Genomic DNA, 21,542 nt, shown 5'->3' with positions numbered 1-21,542 from the left:
TCTTCCAAAATAGTTTGGCAACATGTTTTCAGCATTTTATTTTTCTGACTGATCAAAACTTGTTTTCTCATAAACCTATAGTGAGCAATATGTTTGGAGCATCAAATCGCAATACATATAGAGTCATGAGAATTGTGAGAATAGTAATACATACCTTATGAGCACCTAAGTATTGTGATAATATCGTATCGTGAGGTCCCTGGCAATCCCCAACCCTAATGTTTGTGTGTGTGTTTGTGTGTGTGTTCATGGGTGTGTGTGTGTTTATAGATGTATGTGTGTTTATATCTCTTTATGTATGTGTATATCTGTGTGTGTGTGTTTGTGTGTGTATGTGTGAGGGAGTGTTTCCATGCGTGTGTTTGTGTGAGTGTATGTGAGACAGACAGATTGTGTAGCCCGACGCATGCCAATTTGTCAGGTTTGGAGCAACAACAGTGTCGTGCTGGGACCCGTGTTAGCACCATCACAGAGTGCTAAGACTGAGTATGATCTCATTGGAAGTCTACTTTGTTCACATGGAAATTGGTCAATTTTAGCAGGCGTCTGGGAGCGTTCGGGGGAGGAACAGGAAGGTTGTATCCCAGAGGTGTGCTATGGTAATTAAGAGCCCTCACCGGGGTATCTGGGGCTAACAGCAGGGTTTGTTGTGAAGAGAAGTGGTGGACTAGGGTGTTAGGAAAATCATAATGCAGTACCAGAGAGCCGATCAGAAGAGTACTGTGGATGAAACTCTCATTGTGTGGAACAATTGGAGAGAAAGTAGGCAGAGCTGACACTGAACACTGACTGATTTTCTGTGTGTATAAGGAATAATAATTGTTTGTTATTCAACATAATATTAGCCTGCATTTTGACTTTGAACCAATACAAGTGTTATGGGTTGGGCTGTATATATTTCCTTTTGCCACATTTAGACTTGTTTTAATCATCCATTTTTCATCGCCTTTAGCCCTCAAAACACAATATAAATTATTGAGTATGTTTTAAGCTGATTTGGTGTTTTTTCTCTGTTTCTCTCTTCTCAGAACATACTGGGGAGATGGCTGATATAAAGCCAAATGCACAAGAGGACAAAGAAGGAGATGTGGTGGAACCATTGTGTAATAACTCCTTTGCCACTCAGGAGCCATTACAGCGTCACACATCCTCCCTTAAGAACAATGCTGCAAGGTTGTCAGAGCAGCTGTCCTCTGACAGACTCCCAAACCCTTTAAATGGAGCACAGCCCAGTCCAATTGTACCCAGCAGTGTCCCTGCTGTTCCCCACACAGCCCAAGCAGCCCATTCACTACCTTTCGTAGCACTTGTTAATGGACCTGCTTCACACCCTAACTCAGAGGAGAGCTGTGGCCTGAACAAAGACAGCACAACGCCCAACAATGTCCTGGTGGAGGCCCAGGACACCCAACTATGGCAAGTAGAGAGGGACACAAGTCCTCAGGTGTTACCGCCACCCAGTGAGTTTCAATCAGACGCCCTGAAGAACCCAGCAGGGCCAGGGCCTGTTCTGAAAACATTAGCCACCACGCAGCCAGAGGCCAACAACACGTCACCATCTGACTCTGGGGAGAGTGAGGCTGAACTTCCCTACCAGGCCCGTAACACCACCTTGTCAGACCACAGTCCACAGCCTCACCAAACGCCAATTAACCAAATATGGACGGCTGAGGGAGTCAAGGCTAGAGCTAGATCTATATGGGACTTACACACCACAGAGTCCTCTGAGAGCTCGTCGGACGGTTCTGATGGGGCTAACTCACTACACTGGGATTCTCAGAAAGAGCTCATACGGGTGTTGTGGAACAATCGTAACGTTGACAACAGCTTACAGGAAAACACTGCGGGAGTGGGAGTGATGCCTCAGCTTACCAGCCAAAGACAGAGGAAGCGTAAAATACACCTGGTGGGTACGACAGGCTCTCCTGAAAAAGTTTACAACAGCAGCTCGAATCACACCTACAAAAAGTGGCATATTGAAGAGGAGGAAGATGATGACGAGGATTTTGACATCGCCAACGTAAATGATGAGGATTTCCCTTGTAAAAAGGCTGATGTACAATCTTCTGTGAATTCATGTCAAGAGCATCCCAGTGACAGTCCTGTAATCATCAAGAAACTGATTATAAGAGCAGATTGCCACGAAGACAATCACTCCGACTCCCTCTTTAGTAGAAAACCCAAGCAGCTAAAGACAGAGCAATCCGAACAAGAACCATCGTTCTTCCCATGCACAAAGTGCAATGTTAATTTCAAGGAGAAAAGGCATTTGCATAGACATATGATGTATCATTTAGATGGGCATAATCATCAGATACGCCACCACGAGAACGTTCCAAGGCCTTTTATATGCAGGGAGTGTGGGCGTTCGTTCCGCGATCGCAACTCCCTCCTCAAGCACATGATTATCCACCAGGAGAGACGGGAGAAACTTATGGAGGAGATACAGGGACTCAACAAACTCCGAGACGAAGGCAGGAACGCCAAGCTGCAGTGCCCGCAGTGTGTGTTCGGGACCAACTGCCCCAAGACGTTCGTCCAGCACGCCAAGACACATGAGAAGGACAAACGTTATTACTGTTGCGAGGAGTGCAACCACATGGCCCTGACAGAACGGGAGCTTGAAGCACACCTGTACGCGGTGCACTGTGACACACTGCAGTACAAGTACAAGAACATGATCAAAGATGAGGAGTCAGAGTTTCCTACAAATAACAATGAAGATAATGAATCAAGATCTGTTGTGTTTCCCTGTAAAGTGTGCCCTTTCAGCACCCAGAATCAAAATGACCTGAAGAGCCATTGTGACCTAATACACCAGTTTTGTGAAGATGAATGTGAAAGTCCACCGTTTAACAAAGCATCTGACCATCAAGATCAATATAGGCTAGCTGGCCCGTCCAAAAAAGCAGATTTAAAACTCCTACAGCTGAAGCAAAAGTTCTGTATTAAAAAGCCTGCTTTCTGGAAAAGAGCAGATTTGCCCTTTTGGTCTAGTAGTGTAGCTGACTTTTACACGAGAAACAAAGCAGACGCACAGAAGTATTATAAAGATCTTACCGCCTCCCAGTTCAAATGTAGTCTTGGCAGCTCAACAAACAAGCTGTCACCATCTATGTGGAGGAGCGACAAGCCAAACAAATTATCTCCCAAACCAACAGAGAAAATAGACGTGACAACAGGTCTCCCTTATGTTGAGGAAGACAATAAACAATACGACCATGTCATTTCAGGAATCTCAGAAAGGACAAAATATCCCTCAAATGTTGATGTGTTGGTTACATCCAAGATGGCTAAAATAGGCCAGATGCTAAATCATAGCTGTGACTCTGACAAGAGTCAGGGAGATAGCAACGACTTGACCTGCAGGAAGTCAGAGCCCCAAGCTGTTACCCGAAAGTCTCCATCCAAACGAAAAATGTCCACACCATTCCGCAACACTGTGGACAAGGTGGTTGATAATGTTTTTCCAAAACTGAACCCAAAGTTAAGAGAGACTACCACTCCTGAAGACACAGAAGATGATGATTATGAGGACACGTATGACTTTAGTGCCTACACCAGCGAGGCTACAGCCAATTTCCTGGATAGTAGTGAGAATGAGAGGAATCCCTATGCCCGTAGCTACTTCATACGCAGACAGAGGGGTTCTTTTGTTAAAGAAGATCCTGCACCTGCTGCTGATGTCGGACATTTTGAAAAGAACGCTACTCAGGCTGACCACCATTTTGAAAAGACTGAAGTCAAGGAGGGGGAGTATGACAGCGATGACATACAGAAGCTTATCATCAAAGAGGAGTGTATAGAAAGCTCAGTGTGTGACGATTCTCCGGAGTCACCCACCACCACCAAAACACACAACCAAAGTCTCTCCTATGAGTATGACGTCTCCCCTCCATTTGGGTCAGAAAGAAAGTCCTGCCCCTATTGTCCTGCTGTGTTTGAGTCTGGGGTGGGCTTGTCCAATCACGTGCGAGGGCACCTGCACAGGGTGGGGCTGAGTTATGATGCTCGCCACGTGGTGTCACCTGAGCAGGTAGCTTCACAGGACCGACAGCCACGCATACGCAGGAAGATCCCCTCTGTGGCACGGAGGATCAAAAAAGGTGAGCAACTTATTATATTTTCCCTGTCTTTATTCAATTACTTATTGTTTCCTATTGTACTGTAATAGGGTAATTAATCTGTAATAAAAGTAATCTGTAATCACATCTAACAATATTTGTGACTGCTTCTTTCACAGTCAAGTGTGTCATGTTATTATTTTATAGATAGTGTGTAATATTCAAAGTTACCACAAAGTTACATAGTAATTTACCTAGATCGCTTTGGGTAAAAGCATCTGCTAAATTACTAAAATGTTCATGTAAATATAGATATTGTGTTAAAACCTTTTTTTAAATCTTCATGTTACAGCTGAGAAGCCGGAGTCTCAGGCGGAGCACACCTGTCCCTTGTGCTGTGGCTGGTTCGACACCAACACGGGCCTCTCCAATCATGTGAGGGGACATCTAAAGCGGATAGGGAAGACCAGCACCACCAGCACCAGTAAGAGTCCAGTGTGTATCCTTAATGAGCTGCTACAGGATGAGCAGGAACACCAGAACATCCTCCAGACCCTCAACAGGTACTATAAACAATTCCTCCACAAGTTACTGTTTACACCTTTTAGGGATGTAATAGAATATTCTATCTTATATCAGCTATATATTTATTTTGAATTTGTCTTCATTTTAATGTATTTTTCATTTTGTCTACTTTTATGTCATTGTACTTTTTCATGTACCTCCCTGGCTATATGTTGTGACTAGTGTATCCTATATCATTGTTGTGTTTCATTTGAAATCTGAACAGGAAGCAGTTCCTCTCTCGACCAATCATCTCCCAGAAGTTCATCGGGAGTGATGGGCTCTTCCTGACACCCACAGGGTTCCCAGTGAAGATCCAACATGGCTGCCAGCCAGGCCAGGATGGCAATTCCACATCATGGGGGCCCAGTGCAACTACACCCAGGCAGGAGGAAGTTAAGGGAGAGGAGTTATTTTCTGAAAGGAAGAGTATAGAGGTACAGTTGTTGTGTTGTATTTTGGTGCTATGTTATTTTGTGTGTTGTACTTTTACTCTTAGGTTATGTTGCGTATAATTAAATATTTTTTTATTCTGTAAGTGTCCTTGGGTATCTTGAAAGGAGCAAGTAAAATGTATTATTGTTATTAATATTATTATTATTATTACAGATACGAGGGGTCAGGGAACCTTCCCAGGGCACTTTAGTAGAGCTGCTGAGGAAGAGGAAGTTGGACAAGGAGCAGGGGCAGCTGAGGGATAACAGCAGATCGTATGATACAGATAGGAATCACTTTACTGTGACCAAAGAGAGGTTTGAGGAGGGACAGAACCAACAGGCCAGCAATCTGGAACCACACTGGGCCCAAGGTAAGCAGATTCACAACTAATTTGTACACAAATCAGAATATCATGTCTTTTTAGCGACCAGAAAAAATAATACTTTTTTTAATTGTGATTAGATTTTGAACAGTGGATAAAAGGACCTAGATAGCCAAAATATAATTTGTTTTCTGCGAAGTAACAGAGTGAAACACTATACAGTTAAAAACTACAGAGTTACTTTATCTGCCAAATATATTTTAGTAATGGTACTGATTATTGTAGTGCAACAAGGCCCCTCTGTGACAGCAAAACATGTATGACATATGATCAGTCTGTTTCAAGTGATGTAGAATCAAAGAAGACAAGAAAGCCAGTTAAGCCAGATAGATGATGGATAGAAGTGACAGACAGCTTTATTAGCTTAATTGGGTCGCCAGTCTGTTCTTTTCACAGTGTTCTATCATTATTCATAAGCTTGATCAGTTTAGTCCTTTGCAGATAGGTATGATTATTTTAGGTGATCTTTAGAACAGTTTCATTGAGTGCAATGATACAGAGTTAAGATAGTAGTTTACCCTCCAATTACAGTAGATCAGCTTGCTTGCCATAATGAAACACAAACTTGTCTTGTTTCGCAGCTGTTTTGTGTGTTTTATTACCTGTACAGATTTTCATTATTTACAGGCGCTCATGTTAAATCACAAAATGTAATTCAAATTGAGCTTCATTAAATATGTATGTGAGCATCATCATAATACCCCAGTACTCTGTCTGCTCTTCTGTCAGCAACCTTGAAGTCACCAGGAAACATTATTATTGTAACGCACACAAAAATAATAAATTGGCTTTGAAATTGAAATTAAAACCTGTCACGTCCTTTTGATGTGGTTCTGGGAGCACATCAGCTGTGTTTACACACCTTTGTTTAATCTCTGTCCAAATAACAGTTTCCGTCCGTTTCGCAAAAAGATTAATAAAGATGTCTAAATCAGATATCGGAGCCTCCCGAGTGGCGCAGCGGTCTAAGGCATCACTACAGACCCGGGTTCGGTCCCAGGCTGTGTCACAACTGGCTGTAACCGGGAGTCCCATAGGGCGCAGCACAATTGGCCCAGCGTCATCCAGGCTAGTGGAGGGTTTGGCCGGGGGGGCCGGCTCTGTAGTTGGCTCATTGCACTCTATCAACTCCTTGTGGCGGGCCGGGCACCTGCAGGCTGACTTCGGTCGTCAGTTGAACGGTGTTTCCTCCAACACATTGGTGTAGCTGGCTTCCGAGTTAAGCGGGCGGGTGTTAAGGAGCGCGGTTGGGTGGTCATGTTTCGGAGGATGCATAACTCGACCTTCGTGTCTCCCGAGCCTGTTGGGGAGTTGCAGCATTGAGACAAGATCGTAATTGAAATTGAGAGGGAAAAGGGGGTAAAATACAACAACAAAAAATACTAAAGAAATATGGATTTTTTTTAGATGTCCATCTCAATTCTAATGATTGGCCGTTCTGTGGCTGACATTGTTGAATGTCATAGTGACTTTTTACATTATAGCTGAAACCTTAAAAGGGAGAATAGACTGACTCTGACATTCAGATTTAATCACCTAACTAAGGCTTTTACACCATTTTGGTGTAATCAGTGTTATGTTAAATGGAGATTTAACACATACAGTGGGGAGAATACTGTATAATATATACTTAAGCTTTTTTATGGGCATTAGTTAATTAATCAAGAAGAGATTCATTTTGCACATGCAATTGTTGCAAACGATTTGCAGGTAATTTAAATAACCTTTAGTGGCTTGTCATGGTTAAAAAACACCTCCGTAGCAGATGTTTTCCCCCCTATTAGGTGTGAAATGAATGGGAAGCTGTCTCTATAATTTTCACACCACTGCCAGTAGCTTCAGGACAGCCTGCATAGAAACTTGGTGTGGGCTTGTCATCCAATCAAATCTGCTCTAAAGGGTGTACAGAGAGACCTTTCCTAATCAAACGCTTTTATGATTTAACATGCTCTAGATGTAGCCTGTAGTGACATGCCAAACTATTGTAATTCATGTGCAATATTGACACAATCAGCACAGTATGAATTTCTTATCATAGCCTAAATCAAATTCTAAACCCAGGTGAAAATAGGCACCCTGGAGTTCTTAGATTGTGATAAACATTACTCTCAACAATACAACTCCAACTGCAGAGTGCAAAACAGATCATTCCAACATGAAAACAGATGGAGGAAGAGGTGACGGCGCTCAGGGAATAGCAGTTTACTTCATGTTCATCTCTATGTGCTCTGTAGTCACTTTTAGCCATATTTCCTTACAGTCACCTCAACTCACCTCCAGATTATATTTGTCAAAGACGCTCATCAAAGACCCTGAAACCAAACAATTTATTTAGATGTAATGTGTGTAGAAGTTGAACAAACAAAATGTCTCTAATGGAAGATAACTGTTAATGAAGTAAAAAAACGAATGGAGCGAGGTAATCCGGAGGCTTAGTGGCATTTGAATAAAATGCTCTACTCTTGACACTATTTCAAAGGCATTCTCTTGCAAGAAAAGTGTTGTTAAGGAGTGTTTTGAACATATTTTACATTTTGAACTGAACTTGTGTGTGCTTTGCTTTCTTTTGAAATGTCTCTTTCCCTTTCACATGTCTCACTTTTCCAGAGAGAAATGAATCTAATAAGAAGATGTGCATTCACTGTAACACAACCTTCCCCAGTGCTGTTAGCTTGTCCAATCATCTTCGCGCTTACGCACGCAGGAAGAGGGTTGCCATGTTGGAAGGAACAAGTAAGTTCTCTAAGCCTGGTCAGAAAAATCAAGAAAATAAAGGCACATTTCTGAAATTACAGTATTGAATGTTCCTTGTAGAAAATGTACACAACATTGTGTCCCAAATGGCGCCCTATTTTCTATATAGTGGACTACTTTTGACCAGAGCCCCATAGTGCTCTTGTCAGAAGTAGTCCACTATATAGGTAGGGCTCTGGTCAGAAGTAGTCCATTATGTAGGTAGGGCTCTGGTCAGAAGTAGTCCACTATATAGGTAGTGTTCTGGTCAAAAGTAGTCCATTATGTAGGTAGGGCTCTGGTCAGAAGTAGTCCATTATGTAGGTAGTGTTCTGGTCAAAAGTAGTCCATTATGTAGGTAGGGCTCTGGTCAGAAGTAGTCCATTATGTAGGTAGTGTTCTGGTCAAAAGTAGTCCATTATGTAGGTAGGGCTCTGGTCAGAAGTAGTCCATTATGTAGGTAGGGCTCTGGTCAGAAGTAGTCCATTATGTAGGTAGTGTTCTGGTCAAAAGTAGTCCATTATGTAGGTAGGGCTCTGGTCAGAAGTAGTCCATTATGTAGGTAGGGCTCTGGTCAGAAGTAGTCCATTATGTAGGTAGTGTTCTGGTCAAAATTAGTCCATTATGTAGGTAGGGCTCTGGTCAGAAGTAGTCCATTATGTAGGTAGTGTTCTGGTCAAAAGTAGTCCATTATGTAGGTAGGGCTCTGGTCAGAAGTAGTCCATTATGTAGGTAGGGCTCTGGTCAGAAGTAGTCCATTATGTAGGTAGTGTTCTGGTCAAAAGTATTCCATTATGTAGGTAGGGCTCTGGTCAGAAGTAGTCCATTATGTAGGTAGTGTTCTGGTCAAAAGTAGTCCATTATGTAGGTAGGGCTCTGGTCAGAAGTAGTCCATTATGTAGGTAGGGCTCTGGTCAGAAGTCGTCCACTATATTCAGTTGAAGTCGTAAGTTTACATACACTTAGGTTGGAGTCATTAAAACTTGTTTTTCAACCACTCCACAAATTTCTTGATAACAAACTACAGTTTTGGCAAGTCTGTTAGGACATCTACTTTGTGCATGACATAAGTAATGTTTCCAACAATTGTTTCACTTATAATTCACTGCATCACAATTCCAGTGGCTCAGAAGTTTACATACACTAAGTTGATTGTGCCTTTAACGAGCTTGAACAATTCCAGAAAATGATGTCATGGCTTTAGAAGCTTCTGATAGGCTAATTAACATAATTTGAGTCAATTGGAGGTGGACCTGTGGATGTATTTCAAGGCCTACCTTCAAACTCATGGGAAAATAAAAATAAAAATCAGTCCTCAGAAAAACATTTGTAAACCTCCACAAGTCTGGTTCATCCTTGGGAGCAATTTCCAAATACCTGAAGGTACCACGTTCATCTGTACAAACAATAGTACGCAAGTATAAACACCATGGGACCACGCAGCCGTCATACCACTCAGGAAGGAGACGTGTTCTGTCTCCTAGAGATGAACGTACGTTGGTGCGAAAAGGGCAAATCAATCCAGCAAAGGACCTTGTGAAGATGTTGGAGGAAACAGGTACAAAAGTATCTATATCCACAGTAAAACAAGTCCTATATCGACATAACCTGAAAGGCCGCTCAGTAAGAAAGAAGACACTGCTCCAAAACTGCCATAAAAAAAGCCAGACTACGGTTTGCAACTGCACATGGGGAAAAAGATGGTACTTTTTGGAAAAATGTCCTCTGGTCTAATGAAACAAAAATAGAACTGTTTGGCCATAATGACCATCGTTATGTTTGGAGGAAAAAGGGGGAGGCTTGCAAGCCAAAGAACACCATCCCAACCATGACGCATGGGGGTGGCAGCATCATGTTGTGGGGGTGCTTTGCTGCAGGAGGGACTGGTGCACTTCACAAAATAGATGGCATCATGAGGAGGGGAAATGATGTGGATATATTGAAGCAACATCTCAGACATCAGTTAAAGCTTGGTCGCAAATGGGTCTACCAAATGGAAAATGACCCCAAGCATACTTCCTAAGTTGTGGCAAAATGGTTTAAGGACAACAAAGTCAAGGTATTGGAGTGGCCATCACAAAGCCCTGACCTCAAACCTATAGAAAATGTGTGGGCAGTACTGTAAAAGCATGTGCAAGCAAGGAGGCCTACAAACCTGACTCAGTTTCACCAGATCTGTCAGGAGGAATGGGCCAAAATTCACCCAACTTATTGTGGGAAGCTTGTGGAAGGCTACCTAAAACATTTGACCCAAGTTAAACAATTTAAATGGAATGCTACCAACTACTAATTGAGTGTATGTAAACTTTTGACCCACTGGGAATGTGATGAAAGAAATGAAAGCTGAAATAAATAATTCTCTCTATTATTATTCTGACATTTCACATTCTTAAAATAAAGTGGTGATCCTAACTGACCTAAGACAGGGACTTTTTACTAGGATTAAATGTCAGTAATTGTGGAAAAACTGAGTTGAAATGTTTTTGGCAAAAGTGTATGTAAACTTTCGACTTCAACTGTAGTGGTCAAAAGTAGTCCATTATGTAGGTAGGGCTCTGGTCAGAAGTCGTCCACTATATAGGAAATAGGGTGCCATTTGGAACACAACCTGTGACTCTCTTTGTCCTGGTGTCAATCAGTTGTACGGAGTAAGTCTGTAGTAAGTTGGTCTGTACTGACTTGGCCTGTACTGAGATGGTCTGTGTTTTCCAGCCTATTCCTGTATACAGAAGAAGCCTAGGTTGAGGGCTGGACCAAAGAAGAAACTATTCTCAGCTCTCCCACCTGCTGTTGAGGAGATGTACAGACTCACCTGCAGGTATGTAGGACCACAACAAGCTTCTGTCACTTGTCGGTTTTGTTGGCGTCTTGATCTGTTGTGCGTATCATCCTGTGGCCACAAGGCACAAATATATCCTGGATTACACTTTTAATACTGTGAAATGGTCATGTATTGGTTCTAAAATATACACTACATGGCCAAAGGTATGTGGACACCCCTTAAAATGAGTGGATTCAGCTATTTCGGCCACACCCGTTGCTGACAGGTGTATAAAATCGAGCACACAGCCATGCAATCTACAAACAGTAGCAGTAGAATGGCCTTACTGGAGAGCTCAGTGGCACGGTCATAGGATGCCACCTTTCCAACAAATCAAATCAAATATATTTATAAAGCCCTTACATCAGCTGATATCTCAAAGTGCTGTACATAAACCCAACCTAAAACCCCAAACAGCAAGCAATGCAGGTGTAGAAGCACGGTGGCTAGGAAAAACTCCCTAGAAAGGTCAGAACATAGGATGAAACCTAGAGAGGAACCAGGCTATGAGGGGTGGCCAGTCCACTTCTGGCTGTGCCGGGTGGAGATTATAACAGAACATGGCCAAGATGTTCAAACGTTCATAGATGACCAGCAGGGTCAAATAATAATAATCACAGTGGTTGTCGAGGGTGCAACAGATCAGCACCTCAGGAGTAAATGTCAGTTGGCTTTTCATAGCCGATCATTCAGAGTATCTCGACCGCTCCTGCTGTCTCTAGAGAGTTGAAAACAGCAGGTCTGGGACAGGTAGCACGTCCGGTGAACAGGTCAGGGTTCCCTTTGCCGCAGGCAGAACAGTTGAAACTGGAGTAGCAGCACGGCCAGGTGGACTGGGGACAGCAAGGAGTCATCAGGCCAGGTAGTCCTGAGGCATGGTCCTAGGGCTCAGGTCCTCCGAGAGAGGGAAAGAAAGAAAGAAAGAAAGAAAGAGAGAAAGAAAGAGAGAAAGAGAGAGAGAATTAGAGAGAGCATACTTAAATGCACACAGGACACTGGATAAGACAGGAGAAATACTCCAGGTATAACAGGCCCAAGACCCCAGACACATAAACTAAGGCATAAATACTGGAGGCTGAGACAGGAGGGGTTGGGAGACACTGTGGCCCCATCCGACGATACCCCCGGACAGGGCCAAACAGGCAGGAAATAATCCCATCCACTTTGCCAAAGCACAGCCCCCACACCACTAGAGGGATATCTTCAACCACCAACTTACCATCCTGAGACAAGGCCGAGTATAGCCCACAAAGATTACTGCCACGACACAACCCAAGGGTGGGCGCCAACCCAGACAGGAAGATCACGTCAGTGACGCACCCCACGTAGGGACGGCATGGAAGAGCTCCAGTTAGCCAGTGACTCAGCCCCTGTAATAGGGTTAGAGGCAGATAATCCCAGTGGAGAGGGGAACTGGCCAGGCAGAGGCAGCAAGGGCAGTTCGTTGCTCCAGTGCCTTTCCGTTCACCTTCACACTCCTGGGTCAGACTACACTCAATCATAGGACCTACTGAAGAGATGAGTCTTCAACAAAGACTTAAAGGTTGAGGCCGAGTCTGCCTCTCTCACATGGTTAGGCAGACCATTCCATAAAAATGGAGCTCTATAGGAGAAAGCCCTGCCTCCAGCTGTTTGCTTAGAAATTCTAGGGACAGTTAGGAGGCCTGCGTCTTGTGACCATAACGGACGTGTAGGTATGTACGGCAGGACCAAATTGGAAAGATAGGTAGGAGCAAGCCCATGTAATGCTTTGTAGGTTAGCAGTAAAACCTTGAAATCAGCCCTTGCCTTAACAGGAAGCCAGTGTAGAGAGGTTAGCACTGGAGTAATATGATCACATTTTTGGGTTCTAGTCAAGATTCTAGCAGCCGTGTTTAGTACTAACTGAAGTTTATTTAGTGCTTTATCCGGGTAGCCGGAAAGTAGAGCATTGCAGTAGTCTAACCTAGAAGTGACAGAAGCATGGATTAATTTTTCTGCATAATTTTTAGACAGAAAGTTTCTGTCAGTTTGTCAGTCAGTTTGTCAAATGTCTGTCCTGCTAGAGCTTCCTCAGTCACCTGTAAGTGCTGTTATTGTCAAGTGGAAACGTCTAGGAGCAACAATGGCTCAGCCGCGAAGTGGTAGGCCACACAAGCTCACAGAACGTGACCCCCCCAAGTGCTGAAGCACGTAGCACGTACAAATCGTCTGTCCACGGTTGCAACACTCACTACCGAGTTCCAAACTGCCTCTGGAAGCAACGTCAGCACAATAACTCTTCGCTTGGGAGCTTCATGAAATCGGTTTCCAAGGCCAAGCAGCCGCACACAAGCCTAAGATCACCATGCGCAATGCCAAGCGACGGCTGGTGTGGTGTAAAGCTCGCCACTCTTGAGGGATGAATCATGCTTCACCATCTGGCAGTCCGAGGAAGAATCTGGGTTTGGCCAGGATAACGCTACTTGTTTGGTGAAGGAGGATTAATGGTCTGGGGCTGTATTCATGGTTTGGGCTAGGCCCCTAAGTTCCAGTGAAGGGAAATCTTAACACTACAGCATACATTGACATTCTTGAAGATTCTGTACTTCCAACTTTGTGGCAACATTTTGGGCAACTGTTTCAGCATGACAATGCCCCATGCACAAAGCGATGTCCATACATAAATGGTTTGTCGAGATCAGTGTGGAAGAACTTGACTGGCCTGCACAGAAGCCAGCGGCACCAATGTGTCGGAGGAAACACCGTACAACTGGCAACCGTGTCAATGTGCATGCGCCTGGCCCACCACAGGAGTCGCTAGAGCGTGAAGGGACAAGGACATCTCGGCCGGCCAAACCCTCCCCTAACCTGGACGACGCTGGGCCAATTGTGCGACGCCTCATGGGTCTCCCAGTCGCAGCCGGCTGCGACACAACCCGGGATCGAACCCGGATCTGTAGTGACGCCTCAAGCACTGCAGTGCCTTAGTCCGCTGTGCCACTCGGGAGGCCCCAAAACTCCATATTAAAATGTCCATGATTCTGGATTGAGATGTTTAACGAGCTTGTGACCACATATTGTATTGTATGAATAGTGGTGCCTCCTCAGATACTAAGTTGTAGGGGTGTAACTGTACATACCAAACCGTTCGCTACCAGGACCTCGGTTCGGTCTGGGCCTGTGAACCATAATGAAAACATAAAAAAACTATATTTACGCAATAAAAACACTAGGCCTATTATAGGCCTCTGCCTCTTGAGTAAATCAAAAAACATTTCAGGCTATTCCGGTAAAACAACTAGAGCCTATGCACATGTTGTAATCAAAATGCGAATCTTAATTTGTGCATTTCATACTGTCCTTTTGTGAGGAATTAGTTCTGTACGATGGTGTGTGGTTGGGTCGATAAACCAGAATTGGAGTATCCTCCATCATCGTTTAAATCTCCAGTTTGGGAACACTTTGGCTTCCCAGTAGATTACAATGGCGATGGACAGAGAGTTGTGGATGCAACGTAAACAGTATGTTTCCACACTCAACGAGAATAGCCTATGCAGCTGCCAACACCTTAAATATGTTGACACATTTACACCGATATTACCCCAGTTTACCGGAGCAAGACGGAAACGCAAATATACAATAACTCAACATCGTCTCCCCTCTGCATTCAAGCTGATTCTGATTCTGACCGGACCAAAGCTGATTCTGACCGGGCTAAAGAAATTACAAGAGTGATAGGTAGGCTATGTTTATATATTTTTTTACAGCCATTGATTTATAGCTGCGCATATGCACCCATTCTCGGAGGTTGAGAATAGAGGGTTTCAGCACCTTGTGAAAGTGCTCGAACCACGTTATGAACTTCCCTCTTGCATTGCACCCATTTCAGAAAACATGTAGTACCCGCTCTATATAAGCAAACCAAAGCCTAAGTCTACAATGAATTGCACGCATTGACCACCTATCACATTACCCCGGAGTGGTAGATACCGTGCTACAGACACAGCCTCATTATAAGATTCACAAGTGCATATCTGGTACTGAAGGAGGCAGTTGCATGGTGCGTTCGAACCAAGTGGGAAGTGGGAATTTACCACATACGACTGGGGGGAAAAATTTACTCTAACGCCCCTCCAACTGGTATATACTAGTGGGAAACTTGTCTATCATCCTGAGCACCCACTTCTCCCACATGGTATCCTCTGATGTCACCTACTAAGGAAATGGCTTCTATAACAACATTTTCAGCAGTTATATGCAACAACAAAACATTTATAAAAAGCAATCTATTAATGTGGTTTTTGAACTCTATCATTTGTTTACAAGCATGATATCTGTACTTTTAGTGTATGGTTGACACAGCTTGTTGGCCATTAGCCAATCAGCATTTCTGAATGCATCCAACTGGTATTTATGACTTCACAACTGGTAGATTCCCACTTCCTACATGGTTACAAATGCAGCATCAGAGTGGAAACTTGAGAGGCCCAACATAACAATCCGGTCACAACAGACAATGCAAGTAACATTGTGAATGCTGAACAATGTGAATGGCATTTCATTTTACCACTGTACCAAAACCAAACCGCAATATGCACCGAACCGTGGGTTTGGTGAACTGTTACACCCCTACTAAATAGTATCCATGTCTGCAAACCAAACCTAACCTAGTGTAGCCTAGCCTAGCCTAGCCTATCCTTCCTTAACCAAACCTAACCTAGCACTCTCTCCCATGCAGATTCTGTGACCTGGTCTTCCAGGGTCCTCTGTCCGTCCAGGAGGATTGGATCAAGCACTTACAAAGACACCTCATGCACGCCAGTGTCCCTCATACAGGGGCTGGCATGGTAGAGGTCCTGGGACTACACAAAGAGATGTCCTCCTTTCCCCCCCAGCAGCACCCCTGTCTGGAGCACCCAATGTCCAAATTGCACCCCACAGCCCACGAGCCACTGGAGCACCATGGGCACCCCTGCTTGGAACACGCCGAAACCCACGAGCACCCTGAGCCACATGATGAGCACCCCTTGCATTATGCATATCCCTCATCCAATGAGCACCCCAGCCTGGAGCAGCACATGGCCACGCCCCCTCCGGAGCTTCTTCCAGTGGCTTCCTGAGCTAAAGGGTTGTTTACAACATTTTCACTTTAGATCTTTATCCTGCACATGTAAATATGGATAGATACATAGAAATATATAGAGATAAATACAAATATTCTAAAGCTATACATATGTTTTTCTTAATATGCACATGGACCTACTAGCCCTTCTCTCTATTTTTTAAGACTGGTATCTATACTATACTGTAGATGATAAATCTTGTTACTTAGACGTATAGAAACGTTACAGAATTTACAGTTACAGAGAACTCTACTTGAGATGCAAAAAGGCCAACAACATTCGCTGAAGCTAGAACAGCTGTCAGTTCAGAACCTTGTATCTCAATTTTTTTTTACCTAATGTATGCAGTGCAGTTACCTCTTCTACGTTTAAGTGAAGTTTTACTTACAGATAATCTTGCCATATTGCAACATGGACGCATGTTAAATGTGTCTTCTTGTTTCCTTCTTTACACTGTTTAGCAGTCAGTCAGAACTTTGAACCCAATACCAATGGGGCGGCAGGTAGTGGTTGGACCGTTGGGCCAGTAACCGAAAGGTTGCTAGATTGAATCCCTGAGCTGACAAGGTAAAAATCTGTCGTTCTGCCCCTGAACAAGGCAGTTAACCCAATGTTCCTAGTCAGTCATTGTAAATAAGAATTTGTTCTTAATTGACTTGCCTAGTTAAATAAAAATAAACCAAAAGAGACAACTCACACCTCAACATTCTGATAATAGTAAATGCTTTGCCCATTACTTTGAGGCTTTTCTCATTGACAAACATTTATGGAGACAGCGTGATAAGATTTAAATTTACACAATATGTACAGTACCAGTCAAAAGTTTGGACACACCTACTCCTTCAAGGGTTTTTCTTTATTTGTACTCTTTTCTACATTGTAGAATAATAGTGAAGACATCAAAACTATGAAATAACACATATGAAATCACATAGTAACCAAAAAAGTGTTAAACAAATCAAAATATATTTTATATTTGAGATTCTTCAAAGTGGCCACCCTTTGCCTTGATGACAGCTTACACACTCTTGGCATTCTCTCGACCAGCTCCCACCAGGAATTATTTTCCAACAGTCTTGAAGGAGTTCCCACATATGCTGAGCACTCGTTGGCTGATTTTCCTTCACTCTGCGGTCCAACTTATCCTAAACCATCTCAATTGGGTTGAGGTCGGGTGATTGTGGAGGCCAGGTCATATGATGCAGCACTCCACCACTCTCCTTCTTGGTCAAATAGCCATCACACAGCCTGGAGGTGTGTTGGGTCATTGTCCTGTTGAAAAACAAATGATAGTCCCACTAAGCGCAAACCAGATGGGATGGCGTATCGCTGCAGAATGCTGTGGTAGCCATGCTGGTTAAGTGTGCCTTGAATTCTAAATTAATCACTGACAGTGTGACCAGCAAAGCACCCCCACACCATCAAACCTCCTCCATGCTTCACAGTGGGAACCACTCAAATCAAATTGTATTGGGCACATACAGGTGCAGGTGTAGCGAAATGCTTGTTCTTCTAGCTCCAACAGTGCAGTAATATCTAACAAGTAATATCTAACAAATTACACAACATATACCCAATACACAAAGTAGGAATGAATTAAGACTATATACATATGGACTAGCGATGTCAGAGTGGAATGGACTAAGATACAGTAGAATAGTATAGAAAACAGTATATACATGAGATAAGTAATGCAAGATATGTAAACATTACTTGTTTGAATGAGATACAGTAGAATAGTATAGAAAACAGTACATACACTTGAAGTTGGAAGTTTACATACACTAAGGTTGGAGTCATAAAAACTTGTTTTTCAACCACTCCGGGTTGAAGTCGGAAGTTTACATACACCTTAGTCGGATGTTTACATACACGTTTACATACACCTTATTTTAAGAATGTGAAATGTCAGAATAATAGTAGAGAGTGATTTATTTCAGCTTTTATTTCTTTCATCACATTCCCAGTGGTTCAGAAGTTTACATACAGTCAATTAGTATTTGGTAGCATTTCCTTTAAATGGTTTAACTTGGGTCAAACATTTCAGTAGCCTTCCACAAGCTTCCCACAATAAGTTGGGTGAATTTTGGCCCATTCCTACTGACAGAGATGGTGTAACTGAGTCAGGTTTGTAGGCCTCCTTCCTCACACACGCTTTTCAAGTTCTGCCCACACATTTTCTAAGTAGGAATGCATTAAGATAGGATTGAGGTCAGGGCTTCATGATGGCCACTCCAATACCTTGACTTTGTTGTTCTTAAGCCATTTTGCCACAACTTAGGAAGTATGCTTGGGGTCATTGTCCATTTGGAACACCCATTTGCGACCAGTCCCTCCTGCAGCAAAGCACCCCCACAACATGATGCTGCCACCCCCGTGCATCATGGTTGGGTTGGTGTTCTTTGGCTTGCAAGCCTCCCCCTTTTTGCTCCAAACATAATGATAGTCATTATGGCCAAACAGTTCTATTTGTGTTTCATTAGACCAGAGAACATTTCTCCAAAAAGTACCATCTTTGTCCCCATGTGCCCATTTTTTAGGTCTTGGCTGACTTCTTTTGATTTTCCCATGATGTCAAACAATGAGGCACTGCATTTGAAGGTAGGCCTTGAAATACATCCACATGTACACCTCCAATTGACTCAAATTATGTCAATTAGCTTATCAGAAGCTTCTATAGCCTTGACAATTGATAATTTTCGGGAATTTTCCAAGATGTTTAAAGGCACAGTCAACTTAGTGTATGTAAACTTCTGACCCACTGGAATTGTGATACAGTGAATTATAAGTGAAAATATCTGTCAACAATTGTTGGAAAAATTACTTGTGTCATGCACAAAGTAGATGTCCTAACCGACTTGCCAAAACTATAGTTTGTTAACAAGACATTTGTGGAGTGGGTGAAAAATGAGTTTGAATGACTCCAACCTAAGTGTATGCAAACTTCTGACTTCAACTGTACATATGAGATGAGTAATTCCAGATATGTAAACATTATTAAAGTGACTGGTGTTCCATTCCTTAAAGTGGCCAGTGATTCCTATTCTATGCCTATAGGCAGCAGCCTCTAATGCTCTAGTGATAGCTGTTTAACAGTCGGATGGCCTTGAGATAAAAGCTGTTTTTCAGTCTCTCTGTCCCAGCTTTGAAACACCTGTACTGACCTTGCCTTCTGGATGATAGCGGGGTGAACAGGCAGTGGCTTGGGTGGTTGACGTCCTTGATTATCTTTTTGACCTTCCTGTGACATAGGTGTCCTGGAGGGTGGGTAGTTGGCACCCGTGTGGAGATCATCCGTTCACCTACTTTGCGTCTCACAACGACACGGTGGTTGGAACCAAAAATCTCAAATTTGGACTCATCAGACCAAAGGACAGATTTCCACCGGTCTAATGTCCACTGCTCATGTTTCTCAGGCCAAGCAAGTCTCTTCTTATTATTGGTGTCCTTTAGTAGTGGTTTCTTTGCAGCAATTCAACCATTAAGGCCTGATTCACGCAGTCTCCTCTGAACAGTTGATGATGAGATGTGTCTGTTACTTGAACTCTGTGAAGGATTTATTTGGGCTGCTATCTGAGGTGCAGTTAACTCTAATGAACTTATCCTCTGCAGCAGAGGTACCTCTGGGTCTTCCTTTCCTGTGGCAGTCCTCATGAGAGCCAGTTTCAGCATAGCGCTTGATGGGTTTTGCAAAACCTTTGAAGCTCTTGAAATTTTCCACATTGACTGACCATGTCTTAAAGTAACAATGGACTGTCATTTCTCTTTGCTTATTTGAGCTGTTCTTGCCATAATATGGACTTGGTCTTTTTTTTATTTTTCTGTATACCACCCCTAACTTGTCACAACACAACTGAAGGAAAGATATTCCACAAATGTACTTTAAGGCACACCTGTTAATTGAAATGCATTCCACGTGACTACATCATGAAGCTGGTTGAGAGAATGCCATGAACGTGCAAAGGTGACATCAAGGCAAAGGGTGGCTACTTTGAAGAATCTCAAATATTATATTTTGATTCCATATGTGGTATTTCATAATTTTGACATCTTCACTATTATTCTACAACGTAGAAAATAGTATGTTTTAAAAACAAATTAAACCTTTGAATGAGTAGGTATGTCCAAACCTTGACTGGTACTGTATATACACTTTCTGGCTCTGCAGCTCCAAATTTACCGTAAAAATCAGTATCACAGTTATCACTGACCTTGTAACCTTGCGTACTGTTCGACAATGCAAACAACTTTCCTCTAAAACATATTAGTTACACTTGAATAATGCAACGATTCACAAGTATATAGACAATTTTAGGGGTTTATTTATGTTCGTACACGCATTAAATGTAGCTTGCAAGACAATGACACAGATAGCATGTTAGCATATCAAACATGAATAATTCCCCCTCTCATTCGAATATAAAAGTACAGTTTCAGCACATAAAAGTTACCTTAGAACAAACCAGGCTTCATCTTATCAGTATCATGGAAGTTATTATATGAGGTAAATGCAAAATTGCGAATGAAAACGGTTTTCCTGGTGAGTTGATCAGCATCTTGATGCATGCTTCTTGACTGGATTGTGACTGAGCAGCCAAAGCAGGAAAACGCAGTTGAGCTTCCCTTTCTTAAAGCTACGGTGACAATTTCAGAACGTAACCGGCTGTTACTGCAATTTCAGGTGAAAGCTCAATCAAACAAGTCTCAAATATAATGAAAATGTCTTTACATTTCAGCTGTTTCAAAAACATTGTTATGCTATTGGTATTTTTAATGTTGGGCTCAGCGATACAATTCTGTTTACACTGCCCTGCTCAGAGGGAGGAAACTGTCGGGCGAGTGTCATGTGCGAGCTCCGGAGGTAGCATTCGAGATGTGAGAAATAAGCAAGTTTACATTACAGTTATGTCTCAAGAATCGATACCTCTCAAGAATCTCTCGAGATGATCCTTAAAGGGATATTTCGGGATTTTGGCAATGGCCCCTTATCTATTTCCCCAGAGTCAGATGAAATATTGGATACCTTGTGTGACCAGTATGAACGAAGTTAGAGGTAGTTTCGCAATTCAATGCTAACTAGCATTAGTGCAATGGCTGGAAGTATATGGGTATCTGCTAGCAATGACTGTAGTCTATGGGTATCTATCTTGCGTTAACTCTAAGTACTGTAGCAATTGCTCTAGCGTAAGTTAGCAACTTCCTTCATACTACATACAAATGGTATCCACAAGCTCTGGGGAAGTAGATCAAATCACGAATTATCCCTTTAATTCTCATCAATGAGAATATACCCTTTAACTGTAGCCATAGGAGTCACAATCAGAATACAGGGTCAATCATTCATATCACAAATTATATGCATTGCTAAAACTGTCCTTATTGTATGTATGGACACAATATCTGCTTTCTCTCCAATGTTTATGCTGATTATTTACTATTTGGCTTGTTCTGACTTA

At 42.7% G+C, this 21,542-nt stretch overlaps 1 protein-coding gene across 2 annotated transcripts in view; it reads left to right on the top strand.

Moving 5' to 3' along the window:
* LOC110524597 (zinc finger protein 644) overlaps nt 1–16,771 on the top strand; it is a 34,226-nt gene extending 17,455 nt beyond the window's left edge. For both annotated transcript variants that reach the window (XM_021604410.3, XM_021604411.3), the window contains exons 3-9: nt 1,029–4,106; nt 4,417–4,627; nt 4,855–5,065; nt 5,238–5,436; nt 8,056–8,181; nt 10,894–10,999; nt 15,702–16,771. In XM_021604410.3, coding sequence (XP_021460085.3) covers nt 1,043–4,106; nt 4,417–4,627; nt 4,855–5,065; nt 5,238–5,436; nt 8,056–8,181; nt 10,894–10,999; nt 15,702–16,083 — 4,299 coding nt within the window. In that variant the 5' untranslated portion in view covers nt 1,029–1,042 and the 3' untranslated portion in view covers nt 16,084–16,771. The remainder of the gene's footprint in view (nt 1–1,028; nt 4,107–4,416; nt 4,628–4,854; nt 5,066–5,237; nt 5,437–8,055; nt 8,182–10,893; nt 11,000–15,701) is intronic.
* Nucleotides 16,772–21,542: the final 4,771 nt, after the last annotated feature.

The sequence above is a fragment of the Oncorhynchus mykiss genome, chromosome 5 (genome assembly GCF_057628025.1).
Source record: "Oncorhynchus mykiss isolate SJ-2025 chromosome 5, ASM5762802v1, whole genome shotgun sequence".
Taxonomy (NCBI): domain Eukaryota; kingdom Metazoa; phylum Chordata; class Actinopteri; order Salmoniformes; family Salmonidae; genus Oncorhynchus; species Oncorhynchus mykiss.
The sequence above is the reverse complement of the archived record's forward strand: the minus strand, read 5'-3'. Positions and strand labels throughout refer to the sequence as shown.